This window comes from Nomascus leucogenys, chromosome 14 (genome assembly GCF_006542625.1).
Source record: "Nomascus leucogenys isolate Asia chromosome 14, Asia_NLE_v1, whole genome shotgun sequence".
Classification (NCBI taxonomy): domain Eukaryota; kingdom Metazoa; phylum Chordata; class Mammalia; order Primates; family Hylobatidae; genus Nomascus; species Nomascus leucogenys.
The window spans coordinates 28,565,507-28,584,766 of NC_044394.1; the positions used below are offsets into that span (position 1 = coordinate 28,565,507).

Sequence of the window (19,260 nt, forward strand, 5' to 3'; positions counted from 1 at the left end):
TATATATATATATATATATACACACACACATATATATATAAAGATAAAACCCAGGCCAGGACCAGGTTGAGGGAAGGGCAGGACCTCAGATGCAAAAGCACTCACTCTCAGGGATAGTCAAATGCCTCTCTTACCTGATCTAGTCCTGGCCATGAAAAAATATTCTTCCACTCTGTTCCCTGTAGTCAATAATCTATCTCAAATCTTTTAGTGACATAATACTGGTAGTCTACATTTCTTTCTCTTGTACTCACTCCTTAATATATAGTATTGAGGTTTCTGGAACCTCCCTAAATGCTCTCCCTAAGATCTCCTAATTGCCAAAACAAAGGAGACTTCTCAGTATACAAATTGATCTATCCCTGAACTATTCTGACATTATATACCAACTAACTATTCTTACTTTCTGAAATCCTCACTAGCTTTAACTTCTAAGGTGCAATTCTCTCTTGGTTGACTTTCCTATCTCTCTGACCACTTTTTGTCTCCTTCACAGGTATCTCATCTTCTGTCTGCCCCTTAAATGCAACAGCTTAATTAGTGCTCCATCACCAGTCGTTTTCTTCTCACTATTCACATCTTCCCTGGGCAATCTCACCCAACATCCTTGGATTCAACTACCATGCTATTATCCAGCATACCTGTCTATGATGATGTCGACCATACCTACATCTTCAGCCTAAATCTTCAACCTGAGCTCCAGGTTGCCAAAAAGGCACGTCCTTCACTGCAAATCTGCAACTAAACTTGCCTCCATCTCCCTCAAAATTCCTCCTCCTATATTGCCTCTCTCACTGAATTGCACTGTCACCCACCCAGTTGTCCAAGCAAGAAACCTGGGAATTGTCCTTGAATCATCTTGCTCCATTACCAATAACTGGCCACCAAAACCTGTGCCTCCATCTCTGAGTTACTTCTTAAAGGCCTAATTTCCTCTCCATCTCCACTGTAACTGTTACTGGAATATCATTTCTCATTTGTATTACTGCAGTAGCCTCCAACTGTCTCCTTGCCTCTAGTCTAATTATCATCCTATAATTCACTATCCACAACTATTTTCACATAAATGTATAATCATAAATCTGATCATGCCTAGTTAAAAATATTATGTAGCTTTATAGTGTCTTCAGAAAAAGTAAAATTCCTTACCATAGCAAACAAGGTTCTTCATGATCTGACCCCTGCCTATGCTTCAGTCTCATCTCTTGCTCCCAGTAGAACCAACATATTAAACTCTTACAGTTCCTTGAACATTCTGTTCTCTCTTTATTCTATGGCTATTAGATATATATATAAACTATTATATATGTAATATATATAAACTATTCCCTTTTCTTGGAATGCCTTCTCCCACATAAATGTTTCAAACTAACGACTTTAAAACACATGTAATCACTGTCAACTCTAGGAATGCTTCTAAAGCTAATTTAGGCATGTTATAAAACTTTACCACACTGAACTTACTCTTTAATATACAGTGATACAATTGTTGGTTTACTTCTTTAAACATTCAGGAGAACTTCAGTTCTTTGAGGACCAAAGCTACTTTTTACTTATCTATAGATTTACTTTAGGGTATCACTACGTTACTGTTCTCAAACTCATAGGCTCAAGCAATCCTCCCACCTCAGCCTCCCAAGTAGTTGGGACTATACACATGTGCCATCATGTCCAGCTTACTCATCTATTTTTAAGCAACAAAGAACACACCAAGCACAAAGATATTCAATCAATATTTGTTGAACTGAAGGATTATACTACTGTCAGATCTACTTTTCTCTTAGAAGTTCTTAGAAAATATCATAATCATAGGTTATAAAAATTTTACTAGAAATAAAAATAATAGATATAATAGGCAATAAGGTCCCGAAATAAAGATTTTGTTCACTAATATTTATGCTATGCATTATTATCTATAAATAACACATATTCATACCATGAGTATGTAAAAGAGTCCTTTCAAAGGTATCTTTAGGAGGACAAATATTCTTGCATCTCTCATGAATCTTCTCTCTCTAATAAAAAGACAAATAACATGATCAATTTATGTGTAAACATGAGTATTCAAAGCATGAACGTGTTTTGCAACAGAATATCAGAATATGCCAAATTAGTCCTACGACTTTTAATATGAAATCACTAGCCTCCTGAACTTAAATACAAGTAACAAGCCTGCTTAATAAACCAAATACCTCTATGAGATCTATGCACATCTATATACCTATATCCATTCCATCTTATATAATTATAGTAAAATCTCCATATTTAGAATAAAGTGAGAAAGCAAATGGAAAATATTTATATATCAATTAGGAGAATAATTTGAATCAAGAAAGAAAATTCAAAAACCTATATATCTAAGATAGAAAGACAGAAATTAGGCCAGGTGCGGTGGCTCACACCTGTAATCTCAGCACCTTCAGAGGCCAAGGTGGGCCAATCACCTGAGGTCAAGAGTTTGAGACTAGCCTGGCCAACATGGTGAAATGCCATCTCTACCAAAAATTAGCCAGGAGTAGTGGTGCACACCAGAAATCCCAGCTACTGGGGAAGCTGAGGCACAAGAATCACTTAAACCCAGGAGGCGGAGGCTGCAGTGAACTGAGATCGTGCCACTGCACTCCAGCCTGGGTGGCAGAGTGAGACTCCGTCTCAAAAAAAAAAAAAAAAGAAAGATAGAAATTAGTTATTGACATGTTCTGAGTCAAAAAAAAAAATCTCACTCTGATTTAGAATTAGATGACCACTAACAATGTTATTATCTTTTCAGAGATATCACCGAAAAGATACCTGAGGAAGTGTGGTAACAAGAAAAGCAGCAGGCCAGCAGTGTTCAGAGTTCTGGTAGCAATTCTATCAGTTACTACAGGACTGTTTTCCAAGTGGCCATACCACTTTTCATTCCCACCAGCAATAAATAAGAGTTCCTGTTGTTCTACACCCTTGTCAACATTTGGTGTTGTCAGTGTTTTAGATTTTTGCTATTCTAATAGATATGTAGTGGCATCTCATTTTAATTAGGAATTCCCTAATGACATTTGATATTGAGCATCTTTTTATATGCTTATTTGCCATCTGCATTATCTTCTTTGGTGAGGTATTTAGATCTTTTGCTCATATTTTTTAAGGTAAAATATATTTAACATAAAATCTATCATGTAAAATTATTTGCTATGTTGACCATCTTTTCATGTGCTAATTGCACACTTCTGTATCTTTTTTGGGAAAAGGTCTATTCAAAGTCCTTTACTCATTTTTTAATTTGGCTGTTTTGTTGTTGTTGAGTTTTAACTCCTTTATTTTTGGTACCAGTCCCTTTTTGTTTTTTGAGACAGGGTCTAGTTCTGTTGCCCAGGCTGAAGTTGCTCACTGTAACTTCAAATTTCAGGGCTCAAGCAATCTTCCTGCCTCAGCCTCCAGAGCAACTAGGACTACAGGTGCACACCACCATGCCTGACTAATTTTTCTAATTTTTTCTTGTAGAGATGGGTTCTCACTATGTTGCCCAGGCTGGTCCGGAACTCTCGGTCTCAAGTGATTCTCCCACCTCCACCTCCCAAAGTGCTGCGATTACAAGGCGTAAGCCACCACACCTGACCGTCAATCCAGTATCAGATACGTGTTTTGTAAATATTTTCTCTCAGTCTTTGGCTTGTTTTTTCATTCTCTTAACGGTGTCTTTCACAGAGTAGAACTTTTTAATTTTAATGAAGTTCAACTTTTCAATTTTTTCTTTCATGGATTGTGCTTTTCTTTCATATCTAAAAAGTCATTACCAAACCCAAGGTTACCTAGATTTTCTCCTATGTTATCATCTAGAAGTTTTATAGTTTTGCATTTTACATTAAGGTCTATCATCAACTTTGAGCTAATTTCCATGAATAGTGCAAGGTGGTGTGTGTCTATATTCTTTCTCTTTGGTATGTGGATGTGTAGTTGTTTCAGTACCATTTGTTCAAACAACTATCCTTTTTCTATTGAATTACCTTTGCCCCTTTGTTAAAAATCAGTTGATTGTATTTGTGTGGGTCTATTTCTGGGTTCTCTGTTCCACTGATCCATGTCTGTTCTTTCACCAATATGACATTGTCTTGATTACTGTAGCTTTATAGCAAAACTTCACACTGGGTGGTATCAGTCCTCCAGCTTTGCTCCTCTTTTAATACTGTGTTAGCTATTCTGGGTCTTTTTCTATATAAGCTTTAGAGTCAGTTTTCAATATCCATGAAACCAACTGCTAGGATTTTAATCAGGATTATGTTGACTCTATTGATCAAGTTGGGAAAAAGAGACACCTTGACAATATTGAGCCTTCCTATCCACATAAATGAACTATCTCTCCATTTATATTTAGATATTTAATTTCTTTCATCAGAGTCTTGTGGTTTTCCTCAGATCTTATATATATTTAGATTTATACATAAAGCCTTCATTTTCTTTGATGCTAATGTAAATGGCATTGGGTTTTTAATTTCAAGTTCAAATTATTCACTGCTGGTATATAAGAAAGTAATTAACTTTTATATATTAACCTTGTATCTTGCAACCTTACTATAGTCACTTATTAGTTCCAGGAGTTTCTTTTTGGATTCTTTGGGATTTTCCACATAGGCAATCATTTCATCTGGAAACAGTTTCACTTCTTCCTAATTTTTATATATTTTATTTCCTTTTCTTGTCTTATTACATTAGTCAGGACTTCCAAGACAATGTTTAAAGAAACAGTGAGAGGGGACATCCTTACCTTGATCCTGTTCTTAGTGGGAAGCATCTAGTTTCCCCCATTAGCTATAGAGTTTTTGTAGATTTTTTTTTCTTTTTTGAGACAGTCTCACTCTGTCACCCAATCTGTAGTGCTGTGGCATGATCTTGGTTCACTGCAACCTCCACCTCCTGGGTCCAAGTGATTCTCATGCCTCAGCCTCCCAAGTAGCTGAAATCCCCATTGCAAAATTATAACTGAGACAGTGAAAGAGATCTGACCTAACCAACTCCATCTTGCTTCTAACCTCCAAGCTGTTCTTGTCCATTCTTGGGCATAGGGTGAACTAACTTTGGGAGGAACTTAGTTTATAGTTTAAAACAAAGATGATAACAGTCCTTTCCCAAAACAAACCACCTTCTTACCTGGGGGCTAGACTGTCTTTGTTGGACTAACAAATTAGCCACAAGATTAGAAATTACGGTTTAGGAGTCGAGTCATGCAACTGGAGACTACAAGATTCTGACCCTCCCCCTAAACTGCTCCTAAGATCCACGCTTGAGATATTTTGCAGACCCTGTACTTGATGGATCAGCTGGTACCACCCAGATCAATAAAGTGGCTCATTTGATCTTGTTGGCCCCACCCAGGAACTGACTCAGCACATGGAGATGGCTTCTCCCTATGATATCATCGCTGACCTGACCAATCAGCACTGCCAGCTCACTGGATTCCCCTTACCCACCAAGTTGTCCTTAAAAACTCTGATCCTCGAATGCTCGGGGAGACTGATTTGAGTAATAATAAAACTCTAGTCTCCCACACAGCCAGCTCTGCATGGATTACTCATTACCTATTGCAATTCCCCTGTCTCAATAAATCAGCTGCCTAGGCAGCAGTCAAGGTGAACCCATTGGCAGTTACATAGCTGAGATTACAGGCGTGCGCCACCATGCCCAGCTAAATTTTGTGTTTTCAGTAGAGATGAGTTTCACCATATTGGCCACGCTGGTCTCAAGTCCTGGCCTCAAGCATCCTGCCAAAGTGCTGGGATTACAGGCGTGAGCCGACACGCCCAGTACATTCTTTATCAAGTTAAAGAAATTCCTTCCTATTCCTAGTTTGCTGAGAGTTCTTTTTTTAAAAATAATGAATAGCCAACACGGGCAGACTGCTTGAGTTGAGGAGTTTAAGACCAGCCTGGACAACATGGCAAAACCCTGTCACTACAAAATATACAAAAATTAGCCAGGCGTGGTGTTGTGGTGGTGCTCGCCTGCAGTCCCAGCTACTTGGGGGGTGCTGAGATGGGAGGATTGCTTGAGCCGGGAGGTTGAGGCTGCAGTGAGCTGTGATCCTGCCACCACACTCCAGCCTGGGCAACAGAGCATGACCTTGTCTCGAAAAAAAAAAAAACAAAAACCACAAGTGGTCTAAAGCTTTCTTTCCTTATAATGTCTTTGTCTGATTTTAGTATTAGCTTCATGATGGCCTCACCAAATGCATTAGTAAGTATGTCCTTAGCTTCCATTTCCTGAAATAGATTATAAGTAATTGGTATAATTTCTTACTGAAATGTTTGGTAGAATTCACCAAGGAACCCATCTGGGCCTGGTGATTCTGTTTTGAGCAGTACGATTGATTCAATTTATTTAATAAATATAGGCCTATTCAGAGTATTTATTTCTTGTTGTGTAAGCTTTGGTAAATTGTGTCTTTCAAAATAAATTGGTCCATTTCACCTAGGATATCAAATTTCTGGGCACAGAATTGTTCACAATATTCTCTTATTATCCTTTTAATGTCTGTGGGATCAGTAGAAACAGCCCCTCTTTCATTTTTGATACTAGTAGCTTATATCTTCTTTTTTTTTTTTTTTTTTTTTTTTGAGACGGAGTCTTGCTCTGTCACCCAGGCTGGAGTGCAACGGTGCGATCTCAGCTCACTGCAACCTCTGCCTCCCAGGTTCATGTGATTTTCTTGCCTCAGCCTCCCAAGTAGCTGGGATGACAGGTGCCTACCACCATACCCAGCTAATTTTTGTATTTTTAGGTGTTTCACCATGTTGGCCAGGCTGGTCTTGAACTCCTGGCCTCAAGTGATCCACCTACCTCAGCCTCCCAAAGTGCTGGCATTGCAGGCATGAGCCACCGTGCACTGGCCTTCTCTTTTTTCTTAATCTAGCTAAATGTTTATCAGTTTTATTGATCTCAAAGAACGAGATTTTGCTTTTGTTGATTTTCTCTACTGATTTGCTATTGTCAATTTCCCTGATTTCTGCTCTAATTTTTATTACTGCTTTTCTTCTGCTTAATTTGGATTAAATTTGCTCTTCTTTTGATAACTTCCTAAGGTAGAAGCTTGGATTATTAATTTTAAATTTTCTTAAGCATTCAATGAAGCCTTGAGTGCTTATTTAAGCAAGACTTCCTTGAAGCCTTACTTCCCTTGCATCCCACACATTTTTATAAGTTTGTATCAGCGTTTCTTTAAGCTCACTGATTTCTTCCCCTGCCACTTCAAGTCTATTAATGAACTCATCAAAAGCATTCTTCATTTCCGTTATACTATCTTTGATTTGTAGCATTTCCTTTTGATTCTTAGTTTCCATCTCTCTGCTTACATCTGTTCTTACATGTTGTCCATGTTTTCCACTGCAGCCCTTAGTATATTAAACATAGTTACTTTGAGTTCCCAGTTTGATCATTCCAACATCACAACTGCATCTGAGTCTGATTCTGATACTTGATCTGTCTCTTTAAACAGTGTTTTCCGTTTGGTATGCACTGTAATGTTTTGCTGAAAGCCAGATATAATATACCAAAGCTAAAAGGAACTGAGGTAAATAGGCCTTTAGTATGAAGTTTTGTTTATCTGGCTAAGAGTTAGGCTTTATTTACTGATTGCTATAGCTGTAGGTGTCAGAGGCTAAAATTTCTACTGGTGCCCTTGTTTTTCATCTCTCCTACTATCTTCAGGTTTCCCTGCAGACCTCTTAAATAAGGTCTGAGACATGCAGTCCTTTCTGTTGTATTCTCATTATTCAAGCGCTCCACTGATGTGGTGGTAATGCGTGAAGGGAGGGGAAGCATTCTATGATCTTATGATTAGGTTTGGGTCTTAGTGAGCCTGTGCCTCTGGGCTGTGACCTTCACAGGTGCTTCTCAGTTGTTGATTTTCAGTTTGCTAAGGTTCTTTGTTGTGGTAACATAAGTGACAACTTCCAAGCTCCTTACGTGACAGATCAGAAGTATGTTTAACTTTTTAAGAAACTGCCACACTTTTTTCCAAAGGGGCTGTAGCACTTTAAATTCCCACCAGCAGTATATGAGAGTTCCAGTTACTCCATGAAGGCTGGCAGTAGGATGAAGCAAGCAAGAAGCATACGGTACAATATTTAAGGAGGTACCCACTCTCAGATTCCAGTGCCTCTCAAATTTTGCTCACCTGCCTCACCTTATCCTAGAACCAGCCCTGTCTTCCACATCTTTACCAAAATTTGAAAGAATGTGTGTAGATTTGGAACTACTTTTTCTGTAAATGTTTGGTAGAATTCACCAGTGAAGCCACGTGGATCTGAGCTTTCTTTGTGGAAAGGTATTTAACTATACATCAATGTAATAAATACAACACCATTTCAGATTTTTCTATTTCTTTTTGTTTCGTTTTTTGAGATGGAGTCTTGCAGTCACCCAGGCTGGAGTGCAATGGCATGATCTCAGCTCACTGAAACCTCCACCTCCCAGGTTCATGGGATTCTTCTGCCTCAGCCTCCTGAGTAGCTGGGACTACAGGCACGCACCACCACATGTGGCTAATTTTTGTATTTTTAGTAGAGACGGAGTTTCACCATGTTGGCCAGACTGGTCTCGAACTCCTAACCTCAGGTGATCTGCCCACCGTGGCCTCCCAAAGTGCGGGCATTACAGGCGTGAGCCACCATGCCCAGCCAGATTATCTATTTTTTCTCGAAAGAGATTTGGTATTTTTTCAAGAAATCTGTAAATTCATCTAAGTTGTTGAACTTACTGGCACAAAGTTATTCATAAAATTTCATTATTAGGCTTTTAATCTCTGTAGAATCTGTAGTGATATCACCTTTCTTATTTTTGTTATTGGTGACTTATATCTTCTCTTTTTGTCCTAATCAGTATTGCCAAAGGCTTATTGAGTTTATCTTCTCAACGAATCAGCTTTTCGTTTCACTAATTTTCTCTATTGTTTCTCTGATTTTGACTTTGATGTTTATTTTCTTTTTTCTGTTTGTTTTTTTTGGAGACGGAGTCTCGCTCTGTCACCCAGGCTGGAGTGCAAAGGGTGCGATCTCAGCTCACTGCAACCTCCACCACCCAGTTTCAAGCGACTCTCCCACTTCAGCCTCCCGAGTAGCTGGGATTACAGGCACCTGCCATCATGCCTGGCTAATTTTTTTGTATTTTTATAGAGACAGGGTTTCACCATGTTGGCCAGGCTGGTCTTGAACTCCTGACCTCAGGTGATCCGCCCACCTTGGCCTCCCAAAGTGCTGGGATTACAGGCGTGAGCCACTGCGCTCAGCCATTTTTCCAGCTTCTTAAGGTATAAGCTGAGGTCACTGATTTGAAATCATTCTTCTTTCAATAATATATGCATTCAGTGCTACAAATTTCTCCATAAGTGCTAACTGAGCATCACCCCACAAATCCTGATATGCTGTGTTTTCATTTCCATTCAGTTCAAACTACTTTCTGATTTTTCTTTCTTCTTTGACTCACATTTTATTTAGAAGCATAAAGTTCTGGTTTCCAAATATCTGTGGATTTTCCACCAACCTTTCCATTATTAATTTCTATTTTAATTATACTGTGGCCAGAGAGCATACTGCGTATGAGGTAAAGTCTTCTAAATGTATTAAAATTTGTTTTCAAACCTAGAATATAGTCTATGTCCATAAATGTTTCATGAACACTTGAAAAAAAAGTATATTGTTCTATGTTATATGGAGTGCTCTTTCAAGTCAGGCCAGGTTGGTTAATGGTTCAAGTCTATTATAATCTTGCTGATATTCTGCTTGTCCTATCATTTATTGAAAGAGTATTGAAATCTCCATAATTTTGAATAGCTACTTTGCCATAAAATTCTCAGCTTCTGCTTCACATGTTTTGAAGCATGTTATTAGGGGCAAAAATGTTTAAAACTGTTATGCTTCTTGATTAGCTGACCCTTTTATCATTATAAAATAATATTCTTTATACATACTAATAGTTTTTGCTCTGAAATCTACTTTGTTATTAATACAGCCATTTCTGCTTTCTTTTGACTACTGTTAAGCATGGTATATATTTTTTCATCCTTTTAAATGCTTTTTTCTTTCTATTCAAGTTATGTTTCTTATATACAGCACATACTTGGGTCATCAGATCTCACAATCTCTGCCTTTTGATTGGGATGCTTAAACCATTTAGATTTGGTGTAATTACTGATATGATTAGGCTTAAGATTATCATCTTGAAATTTATTTTATGTCCTATCCATTTTTTTCTTTTTATGCCTTTGTTTGGATTGAGAATTTTTAAAATTCCATTTCTGTCTTCCATTGTTAGCTGTAATTCTTTGTTTTGCTATTTTAGTGGTTGCTTTAGGGTTTATTGTTAAACCCCTTGCTAGAAACATAGCTTTGTAAGGGAAGGAATTGGTGTCAATTTTATTCTCTGCTGTATCCTCATGTTTAGAAGACTACCTGACACATGGAAGGCACTCAATAAATATTTGATCAATACACAAATAGAAAAACCAAATTATAGGTTACAAAGGCATATTAATGTTCATCCACTTAACAATCACTTAGATCTGATCATTGAAAACAGTTTTTGTGTTGTTTTCAATGATCAGATCTAAGTGATTGTTAATATGACAATATATACATACAAAGGCAAATAAAATATATAGGTTCTGTATAAAAATATTTGATAGTAATAAAAATGAACCAGACGCTATACAGTATTAATGTTAATACAGCCATATTCAAAAAAGTGCAAAGTAAGTAAAATAAAACCAGCTAAATTCAAATTACCTGTTGATTTTCAGTTTGCTAAGGTTTTTTGTTGTGATAAGTTAATGAAAAAAGTATAATTGAATTATACTTTTTAATTGAATTATAATGAAAAAACTAATGAAAAAAGTATATAAATGAAAAATATATAAAAAGGAATGGTTATAAAATATATTTTTATATAAAATATTAAAATATAAAAATATAAAAAATATAAAAATATTTTTATAATTTTTATAAAATTATATAAAAATTATAAAAAATTTATAAAAATATAAATATCCCCTGTACCACTTTAATGATTTTAATTATATTGATAACAGCCACTTACTAATAATCTGAAAATGAATTGATAGACCATCTAAAACTCTGCACTATACTCAGTTCTTGCTCTCAGACTGGGTTTAAAGTAATATATTAAGTTATAATTATGTCTGGAGATATTATAACTACCTGCTAGAGCTAGGGTGCTCTATAGAATTGTTTGCAGTGAATCAGACACAGAAACAGTAATATTCTGCCAATTTCTCAAACCTCACAAATCATCTGGACTTTATAGGCCTAATAGAATCATTTTCTCCTTGATAAGCAGGGTAGGTTTCATGCTGAAACTTAGCATTATTTGGAATGTGTAATTCTGAAAAATCACTACTGTAAGAGAAATGTATTAAAATACGTTTAAGCAAAGAATTAAATGCAACCCAGGACAGTATAATTTGTATGAACAAAAAGAATACTATAGGTTCATCGAACATTACTGGTCAAAAATCTATAATAAAGCATACTAAAAATATTTCTATTACTTTTGACCTGACTATAACTAGCCAAGATTAGATATTACCTGAGAGATTTCCTGTTGATAGACTGTAAAATGTTCCTTGCTGATCTGTGGGAGGTAGAATGAAGGTATGACTTCAGTGTCCACAAAGTCCAATCCCCATGTTTTTGTGAAGAAGTCAGATTCTCTTTTTGCTAATCTAGGATCATTTAATGCTGCTGGGAGATTTACTTTGGAATGATATACAGTCCATCTATGTTGATCTGTAACTAGAGATGGGGCAACATATAAACTATGTGAATCACCTGCAAAAAGTAAACAAGAGAACTCTGTAAATGCTGTAAAACTGGTTCTATGTTTGAAAGTACACACTAGAAAACTAAAAATGCATAGATTCCATCTTACGCAAACCAACTAATCTTCCACAGTAAATGATTTAATAAAAATCAATCTGATTGAATAATCGTCAGCTGCCAGCATCAATTACTAAGGCTTTGAAAAATATGCACAAGATAAAAGATATGCAAAATTTGAGAACTACGATTGCAGGGTGGAGTGAATAGTAAAGAAAGTCTTTCATGAATTCCTTTCCTTAATGTACAATTACTCTTATCTTTTTTTTTTCAACATCAGAACTATGCTGCTTTCTATATTTTCTATCCTTTAATACCCCACTGTTTTTTAGAGATAGGCCTCTTTTCTATTATATCATGGCAGGATCTCCTGGATAAAATATCCTTTGGCTTATAATTAGGTGACATAAATGTTGCTGTGGCATTAACCATACAAGAAGGAAAAATATATACTCTATTCTCATTATTAGTAGTGTATTTGTTCTATAAAGTTATTGTGAATATTGAATTAGCAAATATTGAACCATTGCTTGTAGGGAAACTAAAGAGTTAGGTTCCTGTGAGCCTTTGGTCACAATAGTTTCATCAACTGATCAATACATAACCTTGTTTTATGTGTTTAAAGACGCGTTATTCAGTATACATCATTGATTCACTAACACTGAACTTGTGGCTAACAGTGCTATAATTTATGCCTGAATGAAGCTTACACAACACATGTATTTTCTCCATAAGGGACACATCATAGCCTTCTTGCACTTAGGAACTCCAGATAGCATTTTAGCACTGCGCTTCGGGGCAATTTAAACAGCAAAATCACCAACAAAAAGCTCCAAACATGTGGCACCAAGTAAAAACAGACCACAAAAAGAACATTAGTTTATAGTATGAGAGCTGAAACAAGAAGGCAGAGCTTTTCCTTGTTCAACTTCAGCTAGGAATGCATATGTCAGGTATCTCAAATCTTTCACTGCTCTGCACATGACTGCAAATTACCACAAACGTGCCACAAGTAGTGATTTGGGGATTATGAATAAATATTAAGGAGTCAGGAGAATTTGCAAATACATAATATGCAAATGATAAGGGCTGACTGTACCATGTTTTAACTAAGCAGCTTTCAATCTGTACCTTCATTTACAATACTTTTTCAGTTTATATAAGTAATGCATGAAATACATGAAAAAAACCATATTTCAATTTCCCAATCATTTCCAAATGATTTTTTTTTTTTTTTTTTTTGAGAAACAGTCTTGTTCTGTCACCCAGGCTGGAGTGCACTGCAACCTCCACCTCCCAGGTTCAAGTGATTCTCCTGCCTCAGCCTCCCAAGCAGCTGGGATTACAGGCACACGCCACCACACCCACTTAATTTTTTATATTTTTGGTAGAGATGGGGTTTCACCATGTTGACCAGGCTGGTCTTGAACTCCCTCCTGACCTCAAGTGATCTGCCTGCCTTGGCCTCCCAAAGTGCTGGGATTACAGGCGTGAGCCACCACGCCGGGCCCCAAATGATTTTTTTTTTTTTTTTTTTGAGATGGAGTCTGTCTCTGTCACCCAGGCTGGAGTGCAGTGGCCTGATTTCGGCTCACTGCATGCTCCGCCTCCCGAGCTCACATCATTCTCCTGCCTCAGCCTCCGGAGTAGCTGGGACTACAGGAGGCTAATTTTTTGTATTTTTAGTAGAGACAGGGTTTCACCATGTTAGCCAGGATGGTCTCGATCTCCTGACCTTGTGAACCGCCCACCTCGGCCTCCCAAAGTGCTGGGATTACAAGCGTGAGCCACCGTGCCCAGCCCCCCCAAAATGATTTTTAACATCATAAAATTAACTCTTCTAATGTTGGTATATAAAACCTGACTACTCATTTAAAGATAATAGAAATCATCAGTAAAAATCCTACAAAAAAAAAAAAAAAAGCATTACCTGTGGGTTCCTTGGGACACACATCTGGCAGTGATGGCACAGGTCGAATGTGTTTTGACGGATCTACCTCTATTTTAAAGAAAACATCACTGCTGCTTCCTTGAGGCACTGGTGAAGAACTGTGGCTTGAAGCCATTGCATAAAATCACCACTGAACTGAAAATGAGTAAGACATGATAATTAAGACACCGCAAATCAAAATCCATCTCTAAGTATTATATATGTCACAGATTTTCTTTCAAAAGCAGAAGACTTTTTCAAAATACCTCAAAGTAGGCAATTTGAATATTTGCTCTTAATTGGGAAAATTGATCACAATATTTAGGTTACTAAGATAGTTATTTGTCCCCATTTTTTAAAAAGTGAAACATCTTTAATCTTTTATTCAAAGTACAAAAAATACCAAGGTTGTACTCAACATATATTAAAGATGAAAAACACTCTATTCATTCAGCAAGTATACAGTAGTTATGCATTATAGCAAAACAGGTAAGTGCATGGGTTTTGAAGTATCCCTGCTTAGGTCCATCTATGTTTACTCACTAGTGGTGAGGAAATTTACTTAACCTTTATGTATGTGTCTTTCCTCATCAGTGAAATGGAGATGAAACGAGATCTTATCTCATCAACATCCTGTTACGAATTATGAGAATGGACATAATAAGTAAAGCATTTAAAATAATGTCTGCCCCAGAGTTAGTATTCAGAGGTTACTGTCATTGTAATTATTACTATGATGTGACTGCTACATAGTAATATAATGATTAAAAAATAGTAATTAAATTCTTTAAAAAGGAAGTGTCATTCTTCAAAGAGCTTGCAATTGTATTAAGTAATTAAAACAAATATATGTAAGCAAAACACAAGTTAACCTATGTCTACATTTTAAAGTAAGTACTGAAAGAATTTGTGGGGCAAGACAACGTAATATAGGCTACAGGGTCAGGTAAGACTTTATAAATGAAGCAATATTGAAACTGGATACTAAAGAACATGCATTGTTTTATTATTGAAATGTTTAGAGATCACCTAGTCTAAGTTCTCTCAAAACAGAGAAGAATAGAAAGGCCCAGAAAGAATACGAGGTTTAACAAGTCCAAAAAACAAAAAAACAACAAAAAAAAAACACAAAAAGCCAAGTTAGAAAATCTGGCAAAAAGATAAATAAGAGTAGGAAATGGGGAGCAGAGGCTGGCACAGTGGCTCATGCCTGTAAATCTCAGCACTTTGGGAGGCCAAAGTAGGTGGATTGCTTGAGTCCTGGAGTTCAAGACCAGCCTGAACGACATGATGAAACCTCGTATCTACAAAAATTACAAAAATTAGCTGGGCGTGGTGGTGCATGCCTGTAGTTCAGTTACTCGGAAGGCTGAGGTGAGAGGATCGCTTGAGCCCAGGAGGCAGAGGTTGCAGTGAGCCAAGATCACTCCACTATACTCCAGCCTGGGCAACGGGGCGAGACCCTGTCTCAAACAAACAAACAATAAATAAAAAATAAGGAGCAGAGATATGAGGCAAGAACCCGTGACAAATAGTTCGTCTGTTCTAACTTCCCTCTAGTTTGCTGGAAAACTAAAAATATGTATCTGTCTCAGTACTTTCAATGCAAAGGAAACATAACCAAATATACCATTCACTGAAACCGTAAGAAACAAGCTGCTTTAAAAATACACAACGATAAACAACTTTCTCAAGGTGCTTAAACAGAAAGCCTACAATAACATGAACCAAAGATAATGAACACTGAATAATCAATCATGACTAAGGAACTGACTATAGTGGAAACTGACCTGACTAAAGTGAAATGTTTACTCTGGGAAGAAGTGACCAATTATATTCACACACACACACACACACACACGCACACACATGCACACACACACAGAGTATAGTTAAATTGTAGTTGGTTCTCTACGCAATAAGGAGACATCAGAGGTTTGGTGGCAAAAGTTCTGTGATGAAAATGGTATTTGGGAAAACTAAGAGTCTTTGAAAGGCCTCTTTATCATTACATCCACACACATTAAGTGTATGGTTGTTTCTGTATAAAAGTTTACACATATTTAAGAGAGAGAAACATACATATTTATCTAAAGGATAATACACATACTTATCTAAAGGGTAAGAAACACTGTACAACACAGAAACACTGTGTACTAAGTGATAAAGACAATTCTACATTTAAGATCGACCATGTTAACTTTCTCATTAATCAAATAAAACAGCTAAAAACATTTTTGAAATTTTTTATTTTTAATTTTTGTGAGTACACAGTAGGTATTTATCCTTTGTGTTACTATCTAATTATACTTTTAGTTATTTTAAAATGTACAATTAAAATCACTTTTTACTCTAATCACCCTGTTAGGCTAGCAAATACTAGGTCTTATTCATTATTTCTATTTTTCTGTACCTATTCACCACCACTACTGCTCCTCGAGGTCCCCTTCCCCCACACTTATCCTTCCAGGCCTCTAGTAACCATCACTCTAGTTTCAATTATTTTCATTTTTAGCTCCCACAAATAAGGTAGAACATGTGAAGTTTCTCATTCTGTGCCTGGCTTACATAGTGACCTCCACTTCCATCCATCTGTTGCAAATGACAAGATCTCATCCTTTTCTATGGCTGAATAGTTCTCCATTGTGTAGATGTACCACATTTTCTTTACTCATTCATCTGTTGATGGACACTTCAGCTGTTTCCAAATCGAGGCTATTGTCAATACTGCTGCAATAAATACGGATATCTCTTCAATATACTGATTTCCTTTATTTATTGTATATTCTTAGGAGTGGGATTGCTGGATCATACAGCTCCATTTTCAGTTTTTCGAGGAACCTCCAAACTGCTCTCCATGGTGATTGTACTAATTTACATTACCACTAACCATATGAGGGTTCCCTATTCTCCACATCTTCGCAAGCACTTCTTAATGCCTGTCTTTTGGATAAACGCCATTTTAACTGGGGTGAGACAGCTCATTGTACTTCTGATTTGCATTCCTCTGATGATAAATACACCTGTGTGCCATTTGCATGTTTTCTCTTGAGTAATATCTATTCAGTTATTTTGCCCATCTTTTAATCAATATATTGGATTTTTATCTATAAGGTTGTTTGAGCTCCCTATATATTCTTGTTATTAATCCCTTGTCAGATGGGTAGTTTGCAAATATTTTCCTCCCATTCTGTGGGATGTCTCCTCACTTTGTTGTTCCTTTGCTGTGCAGAAGCTCTGTAACTGGATGTGATTCCATTTGTTCATTTTGTGCTTGTGGGGTATTTATTCAAGAAATCCTTGCTCACTTCAATGACCTGGACATTTTCCCCAAGGCTTTCTTTTCATTGTTTCATAGTTTGACGTCTTAGATTTAAGTCTTGCATCCATTTTGATTTTATTTTTGTATATGGCGAGATAGGGGTCCAGTTTCATTGTTCTATCCATGGATATCTAGTTTTCCCAGCACAATTTATTGAAGAGACTGTCCTTTCCCCCAAGATTGTCCTTTGTTAAGAATGAGATCACTGTAGATGAATGGATTTATTTCTGGGTTCTCTACTCGGTTCCACATTTCTATGTGTCTGGTTATATGCCAATACGTTGTATAATTTGAAATCACATCATGTGGTTCTTCCAATTTTCTTTTTTTTGCATAGGATAGCTTTGGCTATTCCGAGTCTTTTGTGGTTCTATATAAATTTCAAGATTGTTTTTTCTATTTCTCTGAAGAATGTAATTGGTATTTTGATAGGGAATACATTCAATCTGCAGATTGCTTTGGTTAGTATGGACATTTTAACAATATTGATTCTTCCAATCCATGAACACAGAATATCTTTCCTTTGTGTGTGTGTTTGCCGTCAATTTCTTGCACCAACATTTTATAGCTTTCACTGTAGAGACTTCACTTCTTTGGTTAACTCCTAGGTATTTTATTTCTAGCTATTGTAAATGGGGTTACTTTCTTGATTTCTTTTTCACATTGTTCAGTGTTGGCATATGGAAATGATACTGAATTTTTGTATGCTGATTTTGTATCCTGCAACTTTACTGAATTTATCACTTCTAATCATTTTTGATAAATTCTTTAGGTTTATGCAAACATAAGATCATATAATCTACAAACAAGGATAATTTGACTTCTTCCTTTCCAATTTGGACGCTCTTTCTTTCTCCTGTCTGACTGCTCCGGCTAGGACTTCCAGTACTATGTTGAATAACTGTAGTGAAAGTGGGCATCCTTGCTGTGTTTCAGATCCTGGAAGGGCTTTCAGTTTTTCCTCATTCAGTGTGATAACAGCTATGGGTCTGTCATATATGGCTTTTACTGTTTTGAGGAATGTTCCTTCTATACCTAGTTTTGAGGGTTTTTATTATGAAAGAATGTTTAATTTTATGACATGCTTTTTCAGAATCAATTGATGTTTTTTCTCCTTCATTCTCTTGATATGATGTATCACCTTTGCACATGTTGAATTATCTGCATTCCTGAAATAAATCCCACTTGGTCATGATGAATAATATTTTTAATTGTTGAATTTGGTTTGCTAGTATTTTTGTTGAAGATTTTTTGCATCAATAGTCACAGATATGTGTTGCAGGAAGTCAGGGACCCCAAACGGAGGGACCGGCTGAAGCCATGGCAAAAGAATATAAATTGTGAAGATTTCATGGACATTTGTTAGTGCTCCAAATTAATACTTTTATAATTTCTTACGCCTGTCTTTACTGCAATCTCTGAATATAAATCGTGAAGATTTCATGGACATTTATCACTTCCCCAATCAATAATTTTATAATTTCCTATGCCTGTCTTTATTTTAATCTCTTAATCCCATCATCTTCATAAGCTGAGGATGTACGTCACCTTGGGACCCTGTGATGATTGCATTAACTGCACAGATTGTTCGTAAAGCACGTGTGTTTGAACAATATAAAATCTGGGCACCTTGAAAAAAGAACAGGCAGGATAATGGCGATGTTCAGGGAGATAACCATTAGGTCTGACTGCCTGGGAGCCAGGCAGGACAGAGCCATATTTCTCTTACTCATTGCTGAAAATATTCCCAGTAAGGAATATTAATAATTAACAGCCCTGGGAAAGAATGCATTGGTGGGGGGGGCTCTAAAATGGCCACTCTGGGAGTGTCTGCCTTATGCAGTTGTAGATAAGAATGAAACATGCCCTAGTCTCCTGCAGCGCCCCCAGGCTTATTAGGATTAGGAAATTCCTGCCTAGTAAATTGTAGTCAGACCGGCTGTCTGCTCTCAAACCCTGTTTCCTGATGTTTATCAATGACAATGCGTGCACAGCGGGACCGGGAACCTCATTAGTAATTCTAGTTTCACCCTGGCCTTGTGACCTTGCCCTGCCCATTTGCCTTGTGATATTTTGTTGCCCTTGAAGCATGTGATCTCTGTGACCCACACCCTATTCATACACTCCCTCCTCTTTGAAAATTG

At 36.8% G+C, this 19,260-nt stretch overlaps 1 protein-coding gene across 4 annotated transcripts in view; it reads right to left on the reverse strand.

Moving 5' to 3' along the window:
• Window positions 1-19,260, reverse strand: part of VPS54 (VPS54 subunit of GARP complex) — a 131,140-nt gene that overhangs the window by 81,744 nt on the left and 30,136 nt on the right. For 3 of the 4 annotated variants that reach the window (XR_004033388.1, XM_003262449.4, XM_030828078.1), the window contains exons 2-4: window positions 13,795-13,950; window positions 11,575-11,816; window positions 1,937-2,015 (exon numbers count right to left, since the gene is read on the reverse strand). Coding sequence is in view for 3 of the 4 variants with exons in the window: in XM_003262449.4 (XP_003262497.1) it covers window positions 1,937-2,015; window positions 11,575-11,816; window positions 13,795-13,930 (457 nt within the window). In the remaining variant the exon portion in view is untranslated. The remainder of the gene's footprint in view (window positions 1-1,936; window positions 2,016-11,574; window positions 11,817-13,794; window positions 13,951-19,260) is intronic. The other variant, XM_003262450.4, reaches the window with a different exon arrangement.